The sequence below is a fragment of the Rhipicephalus microplus genome, chromosome 6 (genome assembly GCF_043290135.1).
Source record: "Rhipicephalus microplus isolate Deutch F79 chromosome 6, USDA_Rmic, whole genome shotgun sequence".
Lineage (NCBI taxonomy): Eukaryota > Metazoa > Arthropoda > Arachnida > Ixodida > Ixodidae > Rhipicephalus > Rhipicephalus microplus.
This window is the reverse complement of record NC_134705.1, coordinates 34313678-34335092: the sequence shown is the minus strand read 5'-3', so window position 1 is coordinate 34335092 and position 21415 is coordinate 34313678. Positions and strand designations below refer to the sequence as shown.

General features: G+C 45.8%; 1 protein-coding gene across 1 annotated transcript in view; it reads right to left on the bottom strand.

Annotated features, from left to right (window-relative positions):
* Positions 1-21415, bottom strand: part of LOC119168138 (epoxide hydrolase 4-like) — a 245877-nt gene that overhangs the window by 198257 nt on the left and 26205 nt on the right. The window contains exons 3-4 of the mRNA XM_075865907.1: positions 18702-18933; positions 218-354 (exon numbers count right to left, since the gene is read on the bottom strand). Coding sequence (XP_075722022.1) covers positions 218-354; positions 18702-18893 — 329 coding nt within the window. The 5' untranslated portion in view covers positions 18894-18933. The remainder of the gene's footprint in view (positions 1-217; positions 355-18701; positions 18934-21415) is intronic.

The window sequence follows — 21415 nt, the reverse complement described above, 5'->3', positions numbered from 1 at the left end:
GAACAACTGGTTTGTAAAGTTATGACGTCTCGATACTATTTACTACTGATTTAGTATGTCGGGAAACAACCAACAACCACCAGAGGATTGTACACGGACCTCGTCTTTGCCATGGTGAATGTCATTGGTGATTTTCGGTAACACTGAACGATGCCACTAGTTTGCCCACTCATCATCATTCACTTCGTGGATATGTCATGTTGCAGTTTGTTCTTACCAGAAGTGCATGCTTAGGCGAGGTATCTGCCTGTTCCACACGAACCAGAAATCTGGAAATCCATGTAAAAGCAGTACCATTACGCGGCCATCGTTGATGTCGTCACATCCCTTGGTCATGTAATGAACGGTGATATTCTGAAAAAATAAGAGTGCAGGTATAACATACTTCCAGTTACGCGTAAAGTGAACGTAAAATCATTGAAACAGTTTCTTTTATTCTTCATTATACAAAAGTTCACATGGGAACGTCCCTGTTTAGGTTAAAAAAATCGTGTTTTAGGAAGTGAAATGTGCCGCTTGTGAAAGACTGGCATACGATTTCTATTGCCCTTCACAAGAATAACCATGAGCACTGTGGCGAGAACTAGAAATGGCCGCAAACGTGCGAGCAGCTTGCGGTGACCGAGAGGTAAGATTTCAGCTAATATAATGTACTTTATCAACATGACGCAAAACTTCTTGCACAAGCGTGCAAGTTGTACTTCGTTGAAGCATGATAACTTGTTACTTGGCCGGTATTCACTATTGTAAACACTCGAGACGTGTGTTTGCAATGGTCCACGTTTGTGAACAAAGTTGTGAAAGCGTGTAGAGCAATGTTTGGTGTGCACTCAACAGCTGTGTTGCTGAAACGGGTAGAGATCGCTTCTATGCTAGAGTATAGTGATGCGGGTTGGTAAGAGCCAGAAGATAGTACGTGGTGTTTTATTCTCCTATAAACGAGTATAAGAGTACAAGTAATTCTGCAGATGAACCTGCAAGCGGTGTAGGAAGCTGAACAGAAGTTTGCAGACATCCAGCCAGCGAGTTGGGTGATGATATTGAAAAGAGACTGATGCCCATGTTGCTCTGGATGATAACTTCGTTTTCTTTTCGTTCTCTTTTATTACGTCCTCACTAGCAGCTCCGCCTTGCACCCGCTTCTTCTTTTTGTTGCGGAAGTTAGCCCTACGGCATACATTTATTAAACAAAATTATGCAGCTGTGTTTACTTCATGAAATAGAGAAGGAACCTGTAGTTTGGAGCACAAATACATTGCTGCAATTTTCAAGTCAGGCAGCTTGGTGTGCACAAATCTTGGACTCCGACGATGGCGTTGGCGAGCCACTTGAAGTCCAGGGCATGTTCACAAAAGTTGGTTGAAGTCTCCTTCCCGCACCGGCTTGGGATGAAATGGGCAGCTTGTGGTTGTGTCGGTGTAGCCCCACTTCGCGCGGACTGAAGGCGTCACGGCTGCTCTCCCTTGAACCTTTCGGGGTGATACCTCCATTTGACAAGTAAGTGCACTCCGGAGGTCACGGCCACGCGAAGGTATGAGAGCTCTCGTAGTGTGCTGAAGATTTTTGGTGAACATTCACAAGGTCAGAAGGTAGCAGCAGGAGCGAAGGTAAAGAGCACATGACAGGCACAAGAGATTCGCTGCATTAGCCCGAAAACTTGATAGGCGGGTTCAGCACATTCGCATGCGCTTCTTCGCTCATCTTGTGCTCAATATGGCATTTCTCACCAACGTATTACCGTGATAGATTCAACACACTTACGGGTCATTGTGTGCTTGGTTGATTCCAGTAATTACAGCCGATTAACCATGCACCGGACTTGACAGTTGTGTGGCTAGACCAGCTCTAAACGCTTGTTGCGATTGTCCTTGTTGGCAAAGAATTCAGCCATTGTACAAAATTTTCACTGCAGTGTTGGCACCACCTTGTCACTGACAGGAACCAAATCACAAACACGCAGGCCAGATAAAACGATGGCTTGTAGAGATGGCCGAACCGTACGAGAAACTACTTTTCTTCCTTCGTTCGCTTCCACAGACTGGGAAGCTCGTTATTGTATTTCACATGCGTGGCAAAAAAAAACATGCGGTAGTCCTTGCTAGTCATTGCATGACATTCTTTGTTACACTGTGTGATGGTGTCAGTGCCCACGCACCCTTGGTGTCCTCACAGTGTTCAGTTACAGGGCAGTCGTGTGGAGTCACGTCTCGATCATCTCCATGAGCCTCCACTGAGAGTCAGCGTTGAATACACATGAGAGATGAAGTCTTAAGTTTCGACGCCCCCTTCCACAGGTGTTCGGCATCAGGTGCAAGGGCTCGTCGCAATAGGTGTGCGCCGAATTCGTATACACTTAAGCATTTCTTTGAAGGTGTGACTTGGGAAGTTGGCAATCACTAGATAATCGTCTTGAGAGGTCACAGAGGCGACGGCTAGTCTTTCTAGGCCCTGAAGGGACATCTTGCAATGAAAATAGTGCTGCCAGTGCTAGCGAACGGTAAATGAGGTGGTGTCAAGATGTTATCTTGTTGTTTCCTGATGACCTCCATGAAGTGGTTTCCTCATATGACATTCGACTGTTCACCCGCCTTTATATTTCACCTTGAATTGATTTAATAATTGCGTTGACTTGCTCTTCTGTTGATTGCCCAGCCCCAGAATTCGTGACGCTTGTGTCGGTCTTTGTGCACTTACGTTACAAGGTCACCTGGTGCTCCGACAGTAAATGCATGAATACTCGTTGGGGAACTACCGCCCACTCTGCAGACGACATGCCATGTATCTTAAAGCAACTGGTGCTGAACTACGTTCGCTCATACAAGTCCTGCAGCCTTCAAACTTGTGACAGTCTCTGCATTGGTTTGTAGCATTATCTTCAGTACCATTGATCACCATAACCATTTCCAGACTAGCAGCTGCACCGCGCCTCTCGCACCACTCACGCTGGAGAGCACGAGGAGCGTACCAGAACAGAATAAGTTCACGCACCTGGCGGTTCGCACACTGGCAGCCGTCACTGCTCCGCTTTGGTCCTGTAAATAAAGTGGCAAGATTCTTCGCGTCTTGTCACGTCTCTCTGTCTCTCGCTACAGTAGTGACCTAGAAGATGCACCCTTCAACAAGCGGCTGCAGACATGCTACCGTGACGCGGCCGGCCAGGGAAGCCTTTCCACCCGGCTTATCCCCAAATATGTTTTTGTAGCTCGATGCCACCCTAACACTAAATGGCGTCATGACGCAGGCGCTGGTGCATTTCATCTTGTTCAACCGGCTGCCGGCAGAGCTACGTAACCTTGCTGCCGCATCAATAACCAGCACGCAGGCGTACGATGATCTCAGCTCTGCGGTGGTCGCCTGCTACGGTCAAACGTACCACTTGCTTCCTAAGACACGCGTCATTCATGCTTCCCTTTTATCGCAGCGAGTGGCACCAACCAGCCCGTAGCCATCTATCAAACAAGACTGCTTCCCCGGCTGAATCTCCTTCCATTTCTCATCTGGCCACAAGCGCAGTGCTCTCCGAGCCGGAACACCAACCCAACGAGAATCGGGACTTTTCTGCGGCCATCAACCAGTTCACCACGCTTCTTCCACGTACGAAACGCCCCCGTCAAGCTGTACATCGAGCACCTCCACCAGATGTCACGAGGCCTTGACGTTGACGAAGGGAGCAGACTGAAGATCGAAAAATTTGGCAGATCCCCCTTACCTAGGAATCGACGTTATGCGAAGCATCCAGAGGGAAGGTGACCGTGTTGCAACTTTTTTTATTGAGCGACACGTCGCGAAATCACGCTAAATATATGTACCAATGTTGCACGCAAAGGCATATGTTGAAGAGTTGCAGACGTTTATAAAACCAGTTTTCGCACTTGCGCAACGATGTCTACTGTAACATGTGTATTAGCAACACAGAAGCTGATATGAAGCGCTGATGCTCGCGAAGATGCTGGCCCTGGACAGTGCTACAATAATCAACTTTGGCGCATGGCACCTAGCCACAATTGACGTTAGCCTGTCGTTACGGCTGTATCAAAGGAGTTCGTATTTAATTTTTAAAAAAATTGGGTAAGCAGCACTGCAACCACTGTTGACGTTTCAAGATTAGCGGCTATTTGAAAAAAATTTTGATTCCTGGTGCAGCACCATGGTAGAATGCTTGACTGCCACGTAGGATGCTTGGATTCGATACCTGCTGAGACCTCATAATTTGTTTCACATTCGTCGGACGGTCAACGCTGCCCATGTCAGGTTTTTCTAAACACAGACATTTATTCTCTGCATTCGTTGGGTCGAAGCTACCGATTTGGGGTATTTTCAACGCTCGCGCGTTAAAATTGTTCTTGGGAGTTCTCGTCATTCTTGGGTAAGTACTACGTGTTGATCCCCTGGGGCACATAGCCGCACACCAGTGGCCCATACGCACCCGTGGGTATGTGCCACTGTCTGGCGGGAAGTGTTTGACGACGCGCTCGACGGGATTGGAGAACATCGCGGTGGTCTAGTGGTTAAGGTACTCGGCTGCTGACCCACAGCTCGTGGGATCAAATCCCGGCTGTGGCGGCTGCATTTCCTATGGAGGTGGAAATGTTGTAGGCCCGTGTGCTCAGATTTGCATGCTTGTTAAAGAACTGCAGGTGGTCGAAATTTTCGGAGCCCTTCACTACGCCGTCTCTCATAATCATATGGTGGTTTTGGCACGTTAAGCCCCACATACCTCTCTACAGGATAGAGGCCTCATTCACGTCTTGACCAGCACGTCATATTCGTCAAACCATCTTAAAATCCCATGCTAAATTTAGTTCACGCCAAGTTATGGGGGTGACCACAAGAGCACTGAAACCTAAGTGGCTAGATAGATAGATAGATAGATAGATAGATAGATAGATAGATAGATAGATAGATAGATAGATAGATAGATAGATAGATAGATAGATAGATAGATAGATAGATAGATAGATAGATAGATAGATAGATAGATAGATAGATAGATAGATAGATAGATAGATAGATAGATAGATAGATAGATAGATAGACAGACAGATAGATAGATAGATAGATAGATAGATAGATAGATAGATAGATAGATAGATAGATAGATAGATAGATAGATAGATAGATAGATAGATAGATAGATAGATAGATAGATAGATAGATAGATAGATAGATAGATAGATAGATAGATAGATAGATAGATAGATAGATAGATAGATAGATAGATAGATAGATAGATAGATAGATAGATAGATAGATAGATAGATAGATAGATAGATAGATAGATAGATAGATAGATAGATAGATAGATAGATAGATAGATTCGCTCAGTCACCAAAGTTTGCTAAGAAATGCTTCGTATTTAATAATAAACTGCTTATTGGGACCAAACTTGCAACCACGTTAAAGGAAAGTCAGACAACAGCAAGACACTGGCAATGGTGAAGCCTGTCGGCATGTATTCACTTGCCATAGAATATTTTAGCGTTATCGCTAGCGGTGACGTACGTTACAGAATAATCTGCAAAGCTCACGAAGTGGGCGTAATTAAAAAAATGATCTACTGCAGTCCCGAGGCTTCTCGAAGAGTGTAGGTGCAGTTTGCGCCGCAGAGAATTACTGACAGTGAAACGGGCGATGACAGAACTTGAGGAGGGAATGTGGCAATATCGTAAAAAAAAAGTGAGCCATTTTTTATTTCCTTTGGGGTCGGTAGTTGAGAAGTTATAATGTATATTTATAACTACCATATATTTGGCAATATAGCCGTTTGTCTAGGAAAGAGTTGCTATATTTTAGCTGTGCCGGTTATAATCATACACCGAGAGGCCTATATCAATGTATGGACTCTGTTGTGTCCTATGTGACTTGTTTTCGCGGGATAAGTGAAAGCTTCGCAGTTCAGGTAATGCGGGCGAAAGTACTTCAATACTAGGCGGATTCAATTAAAAGAATTTCAGCAGCATTGCGTCAGTACATTGAGTAGCTTTATTTATTCAAGGATTCAGGGGTTGGTGAACAGATATATTAGGAAAAAGTTTTCAGATGTCTGAATTCTGAAAAACATTTGCTTTGACACATTAAAATTGGTTGAAACAACACTGAAAGCAACACATAAAGAAATTTGATAAATTTGCGGCTAACGTTTGTCATGAAATTCTTCTCATTCCCGGTCGTCCGCACATGAGCCAAACGTGGATATGTTTTAATGAACGAGCTAGGAAGCCCAAAATTACTACGAAAAAGAACTGCGCAGAAGTGGCTACGTCAGCTCAGCTGTCATGCAGTAGCCACGAATACACCTTACATTACCTCAAGTTTCTTTTAAAGCAATACGAGGTTCTGGTGATCGAAAAACGGGGAGGAAAAAGCAAGTGCGTTAGCTGGAAATATAGAAGAAGGAGGCTAAACAAACACCCTTCGATGGGCCAGCCTGGGTACTGTCAGCAATAAGCCCCAGAGTAAAGTGATATTTTACCTCAGCCGACGTGCCTTTGCGGTACAAACAAAATACATTGGCTCAGGTTTTTATCTCATTTATCAGTTTACGTAGCAGTGAATATCCCTACCATGCACGAGTCTAGAGCAAAACGGAAAATTAAAGACGTAAAAATCCTTGAACAAGTATTGTCGCTGAAACCAGTGTTTACAGGTATTGTTGTATATACACTTGTCTACTTGTGAAAATTGTGGTTCAGCTGCGTCTTTTGCTCAAGCATTTTTCATCGCAGAGTCCAAACAAGCTGTGGGCAGCTTGACGGGTGAAGCTTAAGCGCTGGTGTCCGTATTTAGTTTGAGTAAAAATTTTTTTTCTTCCGCTTACGTAGTGCCTACAAAATTTTTTTAGAATGCCTAGGCCTAAGGTTGGTACTAAGTGAGCACATGGTACTGCTTTAGCTTTGTCATATACTGTGCTTTGTGACTGGCACGTCGTAACCTTCTCAGTTAGCAACCAACGAGCTCTTAGCAATTAAACAATAACTGTTGAAAATTTTACGTCCAAAAAGCATGGTATCTTTACAAGAAAGGTCGCTGATGAAGGCTACGGAAATTTAGACAACACGTGTTTTTTCAATGTGTACGTATATGCATGCACAAGAGTCTGAGCATATCACTTCTATCGAAATGCCGCCGTGGTCAGGATTTGATACTGCGACCACCAGACCAGCAGTCGATCAAGATCACTACTAGATAAAATTAAGGCTTTGACAGACACCCATCGGGTAGGAAAATATGATTCAATAAGGAGACGAGGGCGTGGACCACAAGGTCCTAAAAGTTTGCATGTCTGACGAGTGTTTGTTGCCGGTTCACCCCGCGCTTTGTGTGGTCTCAGGTCTCAAGCGGTAACGCTATCGCACATGCGCTTTTGTGATGAAAGGTTAACAATAAGTTCATGAGTTCACGCTGCTGCATCGAAAAGCACGAGTGATACACAAAAGTGAGCCAATAAAAGTAATAGACGAACCTCAAGTGTGCCGTAAACATTGGTGTGAATGTGTCCGTGCAGATACAGCACTACACTGTTTCAGGTGGTTTCAGGAGCGGACAAATTCAAAGGAATACCAATAAGGAGTGCCAGACTGAAACGATGGCAAGTTCTGAAGGATCAAGTTATAACAAACTATTCCTACATTCCTCGCCAGAAGTCTGAATGCTAAAAATAAGATTATTCTTGCAATAATAATCAGGGAACACAGACAGCAAAAATGCAACACTCCTCTGAGTAATTAGTCAATATAATAAACGTTTTTTCATTTTATAAGTGGTCGCTTACCACGAGGATGTTTACACTATAGTCAAGTGACATGAGTAATAATTCAGGTGCAAACGCCTAGCGCTATGTAAATGAGGTCCAACATAGAGGACATTGTCCACACCGCACATGTTTAAGCTGCACTACATGCCTGAACCCCTGTGGTTTTTTCGTGCGCCTAACAATACTTACGCGCACTCTTGAGAAAGCGGCCGGTGATCTCCTTAATCGTGCACCCGAGCATATTTGTAATATTGCAAGCCGCGTTTTGCCCTTTCGCAGAATAGTGGCTATATGAACGAACTTACAGAAAAAGCGCTGCAATACACCACGAATACAAGAAGCTTCAGATTTGCAAAAAAAAAATAAAAATCCACGAAACCCCACTAAAGGGAACCATGTATAGATGAGAAGAAGCGAGCGCTAACTCTTACACTGGCGGCGACATTGACGTTGGCGCTCATTGCGGCGTTGCGCAGCAGAAAAGCCTTGGAAGGCGTAAAACACACCGTGATGAACCGATGTTTCCTACTAGAACATGGCAATCACTGCTAATAGGAGTGAAAGACGGAAAACTTCGATCGGACACAGAGACCCTCAGTCCGCTTTTATTTAACGCGCACGCTGTGAAGCACATTAGTCGAACAACGCGCACGAGTAATCTCCCTGCGGTACTACATTGAAGGTCAAGATCAGTGCCTATGTATACGGGGTTGCCGCAGATGAGTTGTGCATGAAGATGCAAAGGGCAGAAAACAATTCTAGCTTCGTGAAAACGACTGTAAACAAGGCCTTATCAAGTGGGAGGCCCACGGGATGGCTTTGAGCTCTCCCACAGTAGAGTACTAAGCACTCAAAATGAATAACCACTTTTTCGGAATGCCTTACTTATTCTGAGAGAGCTAAATAAGTTCGCGGTGATGCTTCTGGCCTACGATCGATCTGTTGAACGCCATGTTCGTTTGTTAAAAAGAGGGTGTTTCATTTCTCTTACTTCGATACTGAAAGTTATTGCTTTTGACACTTGGCAAAAAACTATTACCATATGCTGAAGAAAAGTTGTTTTTTCCAATTTTTGAACATATAAAAAAACCTGAAGAAAGTTTTCTTTAAATACTTGATATTTCCAGAGAGATTTGCATATCTAGCAGTGCAGCGTGAGCAGTCGATTTTTTTCAATCGAGGATCTCGGTAGCACACTGTGCCGGCGTCGCCATTGTGAGGTTAGAGAGGGGAGAGCGCAGGAGCGGAGAGCGAGGGTTCGCGCAGGCGCTGAGGGGGCGGGGTGTGAATGCCGCCAGGAAGAATGCTTAGAAGATAGAGAGCGGAAGCGCGAGTAGATTAGCAGACTTTCCCTGCGATGGCGTTGCGAGGTGACACAGGGTGGAAGCTTAGGAGAGGACAGAAAGGGGAAGGAAACGCAAAAAGGGTGGTCACGCCACAAACGAGATTGAACTCGACCCTAAGCTTCTTTCCATCTAAAAAAGTATCAATTGTGACATACGACTTCACTCATAAACAGTTGGAGAAATTTATTCTTGCTATATATCTAGAAATCCTTTTCTCATAAAATGCCGTTGCAGTTCTATATGGGATACCAAGCATCACGAAGCTTTTTTGAGTTTGACGCACAGTAGCGTCGGTGAATGGATACTTGCATAGTTCTGTAAGGCACAGGCAACGTTGCCTGTAGCTGCTCGTTTTCTAAGCTACCAAAAGCAGGCATATTATCATGCGAAGGCATACCAACATCAATGTCCGTAGCAAGAGCATCAGCTGAAACGTTTTCTTTGTAGGGTGGGGGAGCAGCATGTTGATCTGAAGCCCCGCCGTGGTGGTCTAGTGGCTAAGGTACTCGGCTGCTGACCCGCAGGTCGCGAGTTCGAATCCCGGCTGCGGCGGCTGCACTTCCGATGGAAGCGGAAATGCTGTAGGCCCGTGTGCTCAGATTTCGGTTAACGTCAAAGAACTCCAGCTGGTCGAAATTTCCGGAGCTCTCCACTACCGCGTCTCTCATAATCATATAGTGGCTTTGGGACGTTAAACCCTACCTATCAATCAACCTTGATCTGAAGTAGGTTAAGGGAAGCAGAAGTGTTCGCGTGACATTTTATGCTCGCTATGCTATGGCAAAAATTTTTGGCGGGTTGCGAGGAAAGGAGGGGAAGGCACATGATAGAGTTTGCAGCTCTATTTTGAGATATTCCAAAGAATCAAAAACGTTTGCAGTTCAGATTCGCCGCTTTCATTGAGCGTAATGCCGATAGTGTGCGTGGTGAAATTCAGGAAGCTCTAAACTGCAATGTGAACTCTCTGCTCTGAATTTTAAATAATAAAGCATCGCTTTCTGTTGAATAAAAACAAAAGACCGCGTTGACGCAACCGATTTTCTAATTTTTGATTCAGGAAATTGTCGAGGTGTGATTCATCCAGCTAATTCAGAATCACTTCGGGTGCAACTATGGTTACGGAATAAGAACATATAGTATATCGTAGAATAAAGTATATTTGAGTCTGCGTTGTTTAAAGGCCTGGACATCCACAGCGGATGCAGTTCCTAGACTCTCTTTTGAAGCGACTTCCTTGGAAGATTTTCTTTCCCATCGACCTCTAAAATTTATCCGATCATCTTACCATGCATATTAAACAGGATGAAAATGTTCTTAAAGAAGGACTTGCAGCCGCAATCTCAACAAGAAATGCGCAAGTGATACAAGACCGCTTTCGTCACCTTATAATGATGCTGTTTTAGTCTATGATTGATATAAATTCTGGCCCATTGAAAAGAGGTTTTCGGGAAAGCGGAGTAACGTATCAACTTAGCGAGAATAGGTTACAAAAAATGTTCGACGACTATTGTGACAAGCGTTTACACTGTTGCTTTCTGAATAAATTTGTTAACATAGCTTTGCAGATTTTTTTATTTACATAGTTCTTGCAACGCCACAGTGGCGTTACTGCACGGAGGTTTACACACAACATTCAATGTGGTTACTAACATTTCTCCGAATAGTGACGCTTTAAACATTCTGGAAAATAAAAGAACATATTGCTACGTATCTATCGCATGAAGGGTGAACCATTCTGTGATCAGAAGAAGACGAAGAGGACTGGTTGGCTTAATCTGTGTGCTGCGCTCCGATTTTATCGGTGTAAATACACTGCCGAATAGTCACTTCCCATCTGATTTTACGTAACATATTTGTGGTGGACGTGCTGGTCCTTCCTTGTACCCATCACAAAGCTCCGCAGCGGCGGCATCATCATGGGTCCTATCATGTCACAGGTTCAAGGTACATCGTCTTCACCACCCGCCTCTTCTGGGACTCCTACCTACGTTGTCCTACCTCCTGCTCGTGATCCTGGAGTATTCTCCGGACAAGATGGCCTTGACGTTGACAAGTGGCTCAACGTGTATGAACGAATCAGCACCAGCTATAGGTGGGACCCAGCACTCATGCTTGCAACCTGATTCTTTACGTTGATGGCCCTCTGCGAGTGTGGTTCGAGACGCACGAAGCCAACATTACCAGCTGGGACACTTTCAAGGAGTAGATCTGTGACCTTTTTGGGAACACGGCTGCACGACAGATAACTGCGCGAAATCAGTTGGCAACTCGGGCACAGACGTCTACTGAATTCTACGTCGCGTATATTCACGACGTCATCGCTCTTTGTCGCAAGGTTGACGAAGACATGCCCGAGCCTGAGAAGGTATCGAATATACTTAAAGGCATCGCTGACGATGCCTGCAACCTGCTTGTATACACTAACGTCACCACCATCGACGAAATAATCAAAGAGTGCCGGTGATTTGAACACGCCATGAGCCGCCGTATCACGCAGAGATTCACATGACTGCCCAACATGGCCGCAACTTCATTGTGTGAAGCCACTCGACAACCACCCACCTATGACCACGTCACCCGAATAGTTCGTCGGGAGCTTGAAGCTGCCTGTCCAGCTCCCATTCAACAGCCTGTTTGTACAACTCAAGCCATTGACCCATCAAACCCATCGGTAGCCTTAATTCAAGCTGTGGTGAGGCAGGAGCTCGCCCATCTCGGTCTTCCGCCAGCGCGTTCCGTGACTCACCCCGAAGTACGCCCATACCCTTCAGGTAACGCTCGCCGATCTCCTCCATCATTGCCCTTCAGGAACCCTACGCAATGGCGAACCCCTGACGACCAGCCAATCTGCTTTTCCTGTCATCAACCTGGACATATTTCTCGTTATTGCCGTCGCCGCTGGTCCAATCCACCACGTCAAAGGTACCCTACTTATACGCACCCATCCACCGCCAGCCTTACCGCGTGTCCACATCAGAACGAGCAGTGAGTCAGGAGGAACTGGACAACATGCTAGAAAAGACATCATCGAACCATCGTCAAGCCCTTGGGCCTTCCCAGTGGTCTTGATAAAGAAAAAAGATGGCTCCTGGCGTTTCTGTATTGATTATCGGCACCTCAAAAAATAACCAAGAAAGATGTGTATCCTCTTCCACGTATTGACGACGCACTTGACTGTCTTAATGGCGCCACCTTTTTTTCATCTCTCGACCTCCGATCTGGCTACTGGCAATTGCTGTAGACTAAATGGATCGTGAGGGAACTGCATTCGTTACTCCTGACGGCCTTTACCAGTTCAAGGTCATACCGTTTGGTCTCTGCAACACACGAGCAACCTTCGAGAGAAATATGCACACGCTGCTTCAAGGATCTATACGGGCGACGTGCTTGTGTTACTTAAATGATGTGATTATCTTCTTACCCACCTTCGCCACACACCTTGAATGCCTTTTGACCATTCTATCAACATTCCGACATGCCGGCCTCCAGCTGAATTCCTCGAAGTGCCGCTTCGGTCTTCGTCAAATTACTGTGTTGGGCCACCTTTTTGACATTTCTGGTGTACGACTAGACCCAGCTAAAGTACGCGCAGTAACGAACTTTCCCGTTCCGCGCTCTATCCATGATGTTCGCAGTTTCGTGGGCCTATGTTGCTACTTTCGCCGGTTCGTAAAAAACTTTGTGGCGCTCGCACGCCCACTCACAGACCTTCTCAAACACGAAGTCCCGTTTTGTTGGGGTCCTCTTCAAGCTAACGCTTTTTCTCGACTAATCACCGCTCTAACGACACCACCGATACTTGCCCGTTTCGACCCAAATGCTCCTACAGAAGTGCAGACAGATGCTAGCAGTCACGGCATCGGCGCAGTTTTGCCCCAAACTCAGCGGGGCACTGATCGTGAAATTGCATACGCAAGTCGTCTCCTTTCAAAGTGGGAGCGTAACTACTATATAACAGAACGAGAATACCTTGCCCTTGTCTGAGCAGTTTCAAAATTTCGCCCTTGTATGGCTGCCCGTTCTTGTCGTCCCAGATCATCACGTCCTCCGTTGGCTTTCTTCACTGAAGGACCCTTCTGGACGACTTGGTCGTTTCGCGTTGTGTCTTCAGAAGTACTCCTACTCAGTTGCCTACAAGTCTGAATGCTTCTATCTGGACGCCGATTGCTTGTCCTGCTACCCTGTTGACCAACCAAATGAATCAGTCGGCGAGCCTGGCCGCAGTGTCATGTCCATGTTTAGGTTTCGTCAGATTGGCGATGAACAGCGTCGCGAACCTTCCTTGCGGTCACTCATTGCCCGTCTGGAGTCTGACCCTAACGACGTGTCACTCCACATGTTCGTTCTCCTAAATGGCACGCTGTACCGTCGTAGTGTCCAGGCAGATAGCCCTGAGCTACTTCCAGTCGTGCCTAACCATTTCCGTTCCGCGGTCGTGCATGAGCTTCACGACGAACCAACTGCCGGCCACTTGGGTGTATCTCGCACGTACCACCACGCCCGGCGCTGCTTCTTTTGGCGTGGTCTCGCGTGGTCGGTTCGACGCTACGTGGCCTCCTGCGAGAAATGCCAACGTCGAAAACAACCTGCCGCACTCCCTGCTGGACTCCTTCACCCGATCTCCATCCCTACCGAACCTTTCTTCCATGTTGGTGCAGACATCCTCGGAACGTTCCCTGACTAAAACTCTGGGAACATGTGGGTCGCTGTTGCTATAGACCATGTGACCAGGTTTGCCATCACCAGAGCGCTCCGCACCAGCCCTGCTACTGACATTGGCGACTTTTTGCTCCACGATGTAATTCTACATCATGGCGCTCCTCGGCGATTGCTTACCAATCGTGGAAGCGCGTTTTCGGCACGCGTGCTCGACGACCTTTTGCGCTCTTCCTCAACACAACACAAACTGACCACTTCGTACCATTCTCAAACAAATGGCCTTACCGAACGCCTAAATCGCACCCTCACAGGCATGCTCTCGATGTATGTCTCATCTGACAACCATGACCAGGATCTAGCGCTACCTCACGTGACGTTCGCCTATAATTCTTCTCGTCATAATACAGCAGGTTATTCGCCTTTTCATATGCTCTATGGCGGTTATCCGACCTTACCACTGGACACCCTACTACCGTCTACTACACCTCCACCGAGTGAATACGCACGTCATGCTATCGCTCGTGCCGACGTCAGATTGCCCAATCTATGCTGTTGGCTTCCCAAGCAACCCAGAAGGTTCTCTACGACAGCAAGCATGTCGACGTTGACTTCTCACCTGGTTCTCTAGTTCTTCTCTGGTACCCATTTCGTCGTGTTGAATTGTCAGAGACGTTGCTATCTCCGTACAAGGGACCTTACCGTATCATACGACGGGTAACGCACGTTACCTATGAGGTCGTTCCAGTCTCCGGGACTAACCTGTCTGCAAACACCCCCAGTGACGTATTCCACGTCAGTAGGTTGAAACCATACCGCCCTCTTTCTGAAGAACACGTATAAAGTGCACCGTGTCGTTGCTTTTACAACCGGGGGGGTAATGCTGCATAGCTTTCGCATAAAGGGTGAACCATTCTGTTATCAGAAGATGACGAAGAGGACTGGTTCACTCGCTCTCTCTGCTGCGCTCCGATTTTATCGGTGTAAATAGACGGCCAAGTAGTCGCGTCCCGTCTCATTTTACGCAACAATATAATTATTACAGCATACATTCAAAAAATATTTTAGTACAATATGACACGTGGCAAATAGGTAGTAAAAGTGAATAGGCATGTCACGATGTCACAACAATGAAAAAAATGCTCGGAATGCGATGCTCTGAAGAGGAAAATATGACGTATGCCAGACTTTACCGCAAGTCAGAGATTGTGTGAAACGCCGTGCATGTATGGCACAATGGCCACTTTCTTAGTTGTAACCCCACAGCTGCTGTCTATTAATGAGTTTTTGACGTTTCTGCGAAAGCCCTCTGCGACCAAGTGGGCCACGCATAATGAGAAAGACCTGTGTGTCTGGAAAGACCTGCGTGCCTGGAGCCCATACTACTATTACGGATTGAGGCCTAAAGCACCGCCTAAGAAGCGGCTTGAAGGAGATAATCAGCAAATGCGGTTATGGAAAGATGGATGTATCGAGAATAGGCTGAGCTCGAGTCTATCAATAGAGTGTGAGTCGTGGGGTGAGAAAAGGCTAAAGGGATTGGAAATTTCTCTGCTAGAATCGCACAAATAAAACTCGATGCTAGGGTAGTTGGTAGGTAGTTTTAATGCAAACTCTTGCGAATGCCATCTAACTCGAAAAATGCGTGCATAAGAAAATATAGCCACGCCAGAGAGAGCAAATTTCTAGCGGAGTCTTATCTTCTACTATCGCAATGAAAGTAAAAAACACACATCTGTACGAGAGCCGCCTGCTGATGGCTGGCAAGCTAGCAAGCGTCATACCGATCGCGACCACGCCCTTAAAATCAAAGGTCAGAGTTAATTGCTGCTCGAGTGACGCCCCTTCCTTCCTGTTTTTAGGCTGGCTCAAGACGGGCGTAGCGTTTTCTCTCCGTTTCGACGGGAGGCCTCCCGAGCGGGCTGATGTTATCGCATGTGCCTTTATATCAATGAAGATAAGCCACGTCGTGTGGTCCGCGCTTCGTGGTTCATCGCGCCTGCTCACAGACTTTTCACCATGGTTTACGCAAACCATGCGCAGCACTAAGGATACATTATGAAACATGTTGAAGATGGTGGAAGCCCGTCGACAGTGTCTATATTTTCGTTATCACAACAATAGGACTGTTCCAGAATTTCGCTGGGTGTTTGAAAAATCCAGCATCGAACAAATGTTGCTCCACTACTGCAGTGGAACGGGACTACATCTGATGTGAACATTCTCTTCGACTACTCCTCACTTGTTCGAAAAGGTATTTCAGGCCTCTGTGCTCCAAAACGGTTCTCTGGATGCTCCAAGCCTGCCAGAATTGGCGCTTTTGTGGCACACGGGACCACTCCCAAACTCACGCCCCATATTGTAGTAGTGCGGCCCTCACGGAAAAAGCGGCGGCAACTGTCGACTCCACCGAGAGGCGCTCGCTTACTGACGGCGAGGCGAAGCAACAAGCAACATCTTTTTTATCCAATGGCCATGCGTCAGGATTTGAAGTGTCAGAAGTTCTAGAGGAATTTCTGATTTCTGGTAGGAGCTGTTGATAAAGGTTATGTAAAAAAAAATTGCGATGCGAATCGCTGCAGTGTTTTGTGCACACCTTACAATCCTCTTAATAAAATCAGAACGATGCGCATCAGAAGCTACTCAACAGCATTTGCTCTAGCTGCCATTGTTGAATAACAACTGAATGAAGGTGTGCAACATTTATAACAGCAAGATTTATCGTAATGATGACAATGGTAGACGTTCAGCAAATCACAGTTATGCGTATTTAGCGAACAAACGACACCAAGATGGCGCTACATCACGCGTATTTATCACAAGGGCAGCATATTTTGAATGCGAAGCATTTTCTAGCGAACTTCAGAGCCTTTAGGGTATCTATCTATCTATCTATCTATCTATCTATCTAGCTATCTGTCTGTCTATCTATCTATCTATCTATCTATCTATCTATCTATCTATCTATATATATATATATATATATATATATATCCGTGCCCCACTGCGGTGGTCGAAAGGCTAAAGTATTTGGCTGCTGACCCGGTGGTCGCGGGATCGATCGAATCGCGGCTGCGGCGGCTGCATTTCCGATGGAGGTGGAAATGTTGTAGGCCCGTGTGTTCACATTTGGGTGCGCTGTAAGGAACCCCAGGTGGTCTGACTTTGCGGAGCCCTCCACTACGGCTTCCTTCTTAATCATATGGTGGTTGTGGGACGTTAAACCCCACATATCAATAATCAATTATCTATCCAACTATGACGCTTCTCTCCCCTGACAGTTTCGACAATAGTATCAATACCAGATTGTTATGACATAACATGGCTGTATGGCGAGCATACGTGACTAGTCATAACTTGAAAATAATCTCATGTATGTCATGAATTTAATGACGTACATTTCATGGTCTCGCTACTCTTCCGGTGGTTTTGTTCGCAGCCCCGCCGCGGTGGTCTAGTGGCTAAGGTACTCGGCTGCTGACCCGAAGGGCTCGGGTTCGAATCCCGGCTTTGGCGGCTGCATTTTCGATGGAGGCGGAAATGTTTTAGGCCCGTGTGCTCAGATTTGGGTGCACGTTAAAGAACCCCAGGTGGTCTAAATTTCCGGAGCCCTCCACTACGGCGTCTCTCATAATCATATAGTGGTTTTGGGACGTTAAACCCCACATATCAATCAATCAATGGTTTTGTTCGCATGACGTAATGAAAAATGGTAAAGAATGACATGACTGCATGGCAAACATGAGAGACATATCCTAACTTGGAAATCGTGACATGCCGGTCATGCAAGTCATAACTACACGCCACGTTCATGGTGTGCTCACGGTTGTTTCGCTAGCTTCAAACATACCTCACTTGGTGTTACGTGATGTCACTGGATGGTGAAGGTTTATGACTGCTGCAAACTTGATAATCATGAGATGCGTGTCAAGTAAAAGCATGACTACATGCCATTCTCATGATGTGCTTCCGGCCATTTTGCAAGCTTCAAATATACCAAATTTGATATTACGTGACGCCAATGAACGAAGAAGGCAAATGGCACGTCCAAACATGATAATCACGACATGCGTGTTATGAAAAGCGAGACTACATGCGACGCTCACAGCGCGCTCGTCGTCGTTTCGCTTGCTTCACATATACCTATTTTGGTGTTACGGGACGTCAATGGACGATGACGGTAAATTACACGTCGAAGCATGATCATCATGATGTGCGGGCCAAGTAAAACATGACTACATGCTATGCTCATAGCGCCCTCACGACCATTCCTGTAGCTCCACATATACAAAACTTGGTATCACGGGACGTGAATGGACAACAATGGTAAATGGCATGTGCAAACATGATAGTAATGACACGCGTGTCACATAAAACATGACTACTTCCTACGATAGTAGCGCACTTGTGGTTGTCTCGCTAGCTTCACAAGTGCCTAATCTGGTGTTTTCGCTGGCTGCTCATATACCAAATTAGGTATTACGTGATGTGAATGCACGACGAAGGTAAATGACACATCCAAACATGATAATCATTACATGCGTGTCATGTAAGCACATGGCTGCATGCTACACTCATGGCGTGCTCGGAGCTGTTTTGCTAGCTCAACATGTATGATAAATTTGGTATCGCGTGACGAGAATAGACAATGAAGGTAAATGACGCGTCCAAACATCTCAATCAAAACATGGAAGTCACGCAAAGTAAATTACGTCCACCTCGAAACGTTGTGCTGGTTTTAAAGTGTCCTTTCTCATTCATTAAACCTCCCTCATTCATGCGTCCCATATGATTGATTCATTTTGTCATATTTTTTAGGCTATATATGCCATAATTTTTAGGCTATATTATGCCATATTTTTAGGCTAAATATTGTGAGCTTAGTGTTTTTTACGCAGCTTCAAGCCGCAACACTACCCCTAGTCTAACAAATGTGTGCTACTTACGCTTAGCTCCACGTATCGGTGGTCACCGAATACTTGGCTGCCGAATTCTGGTGGTGGAGATCGGTGCTTCGGTTTCATGATATCTTCACCATTTAAATATATTTGCAGCTTTACGTACGCTAGCATTGTAAGCGTCATTAAAGTACAGATGACGAGGAACGCTATTCTGGCGTCGGTCGGCAGATACAGCATGTCGGCGGCACGTCGAAGTGTAATGTATCCCGTTGGAAGTCTGAAAAATGAGACAAATAAGAGACAAAAATTGTTACTAGTTCCGTTAGTTAGGGAAGCAATCGTTTGCCTAATTCCAGAGGCTGACGTATCGGCCTCCAAAGTGCACTACGAAATCCCGGACAATTTAGTGTTGGTCCTGCTGTTGGACAATTTAGTGTTGCTAGTGTTGGCGCGCCAGCGAACGCCGGCTGAGGTCCAAAGAACGAGTCAGAGCCGAGAGTTGGTGACATAACAAAACTATATATTTGAATACGGTGAGCAACGAACGGACAAATATGCACACTTGGCAATGATGCAATACATTACGTCACCAATAAAACAACGGGCTACACAATAAAACCAGATGCATTCAGAACAACGGACAAAGGCAACACATGCTACAATGCAATATCTTGTATGAACCACCCTGGACACCTATAGACTAAAATGTACGAATTCAGTCCAAAGCTCTTGGAAGAAAACTTGAATGTTTCTCTTAAGGGAAACACTCACTCAAAGACCTGCGCTGGCTGTCTCCCCACTGAGGTTTCTCTTCCAGGAAACTCCCGCGACATGAAATGTTCGCACCTCATTAACAAAAGTTCTTCACCGGTAACACGTCGGCCACTCACATGCTGCGACTGCAGAACACGTCTTAGCGTACGGGCGGTAGACAAACCCTCTACTCCTGATAGTATAACAAGCCTTCACACGCTGGCGGAAACACACTCTCTCTTCATCTACTGCTTTGTCACTGAAGAGACAAGCACTTTGCCTAACGGCGGAAAACTTTCTTCATCTGCTGATCACTACCATTTACTGCTCACTTTTATACGTTAGTCCTGAGTTCTGGAAGTTGCGTCGGCGCGCCACGCAGCCAATGCTTGGGAAGGGGCGAGTATTTTCTCAAACTCTCTGCGACAGTTGATGAAACCAGGGAGTGACTCAGGCCTTCTTTCTCGTAGCTTGCGGCATTCGCTCAGTGATAGATTGATAAGGTTGGTCAACGTAGCGCGGCACCTGCGAGGGGGAGAGAAGGTGCGCCCGAGGAGTTCTTTGATTTTTTCTTTTTGTCTTTTCGCCAGCTTTTGTCGCGTCAGTCTAGCACCTCTATTTCCGTAGCAGTTAGAATTCAGAGGCGCATGCTTTTTTGAGCACTCGATTGTGACAAAAGGAGACACACCAATAATAAAAAGACATGTGAGAGCGCAGAAAACGTGGCACGCCTGGTCAGCAAGCGGTGAAACATTTTTCTGGCTTCCTCTTATAAGTCTGATATCTTCTCACCAAACATAAATGTAAAAATAATAAATCTTGCATGTCAAGAGCCAGTTACCATAAAACTCATCTCGTAATACATATGTGGCATGCTTCTTGTGCACGGAATCAATGAGAAAGGTATATGCATATACAAATATACTCTATAAACTGTAACGCAGAGCCGTCATCGCAGTATAGTGCTCAGTTACGCACTCTAAAGTCGCGGGTTCGACCCCGGCCGTGGTAATAACGTTTCAATAGAGGCGAATCGCTAGACTCATGTAATGAGATTCGGTCCATAGTGAAGAACCCCGTGTTGTTGAAATATTTGGAGCCCTCAACAGTAGTGTGGTCGATAAGCATATCGTTGTTTTTGTATGTAAGCCTTGGGATATCATAATTACTGCATAAAGTAGATGGTCCTGCGTGAAATTTCACATTGAAGAGAACAACGTTTTATTAAGCGTAAAAGGGTCCGGCCCCGGAATGCTCACGTCACTGTGATTGCGCCTAGCACGTTCATAGACAGACAATATTGTGATCGAACAAACACGTCTGCTTTAATTGATACATGCGTCAAGACACACTCAATCGAGGCTTTGACAATGCTCATATGGAGCCTGAAGATCAGCGCTAAAAATGTCAAATACAAGTGATTGCATATGTGCATAGTCTAAGCCGCAACCTGAACAAGATTGTTAAGTGTGAACACATACAAATGGCATATTTCGCCCACTCGAAGGGGGTGTTAAGGCGCCAACAATCGCAACGTGGAGACGCGATGTGATTTGAAGCATCGGGAGAAGTACGCTGCATGTGACCAGGGTGTAGCATAAAGCATACCGCTGTCGTGCGGGTCCGTTACTACGGCAGACGAGACGGTGCATGAGTGACAGCGGAAAAAGACACGGGAACAATGTTCAGGCCTGCGTAATCACAGGTCACCTCTCAGCCCATTGTGAAACTTGTGGGGGCCAAACACTTTGACAGCGCAGAAGTGATTGCTAGTAGGAAGGACGCGCGCGCTCTTGCAATTATAGAATTTATCGCCATAAAAGAGATAGGCACATATTGTATCAGCGCTTCATCAGTTATGCGCTCAAGGAAGGAAATTATTTACCCTCATGACAAATCTGCTATCATTTTGAATCTTAACTTTTGGAATCCTCAGCCACCAGTTTCGACCTGTAGATAGCGAAAAATATATATTCTGAGAAGAGTGCACTACCAGAGTTTTCACA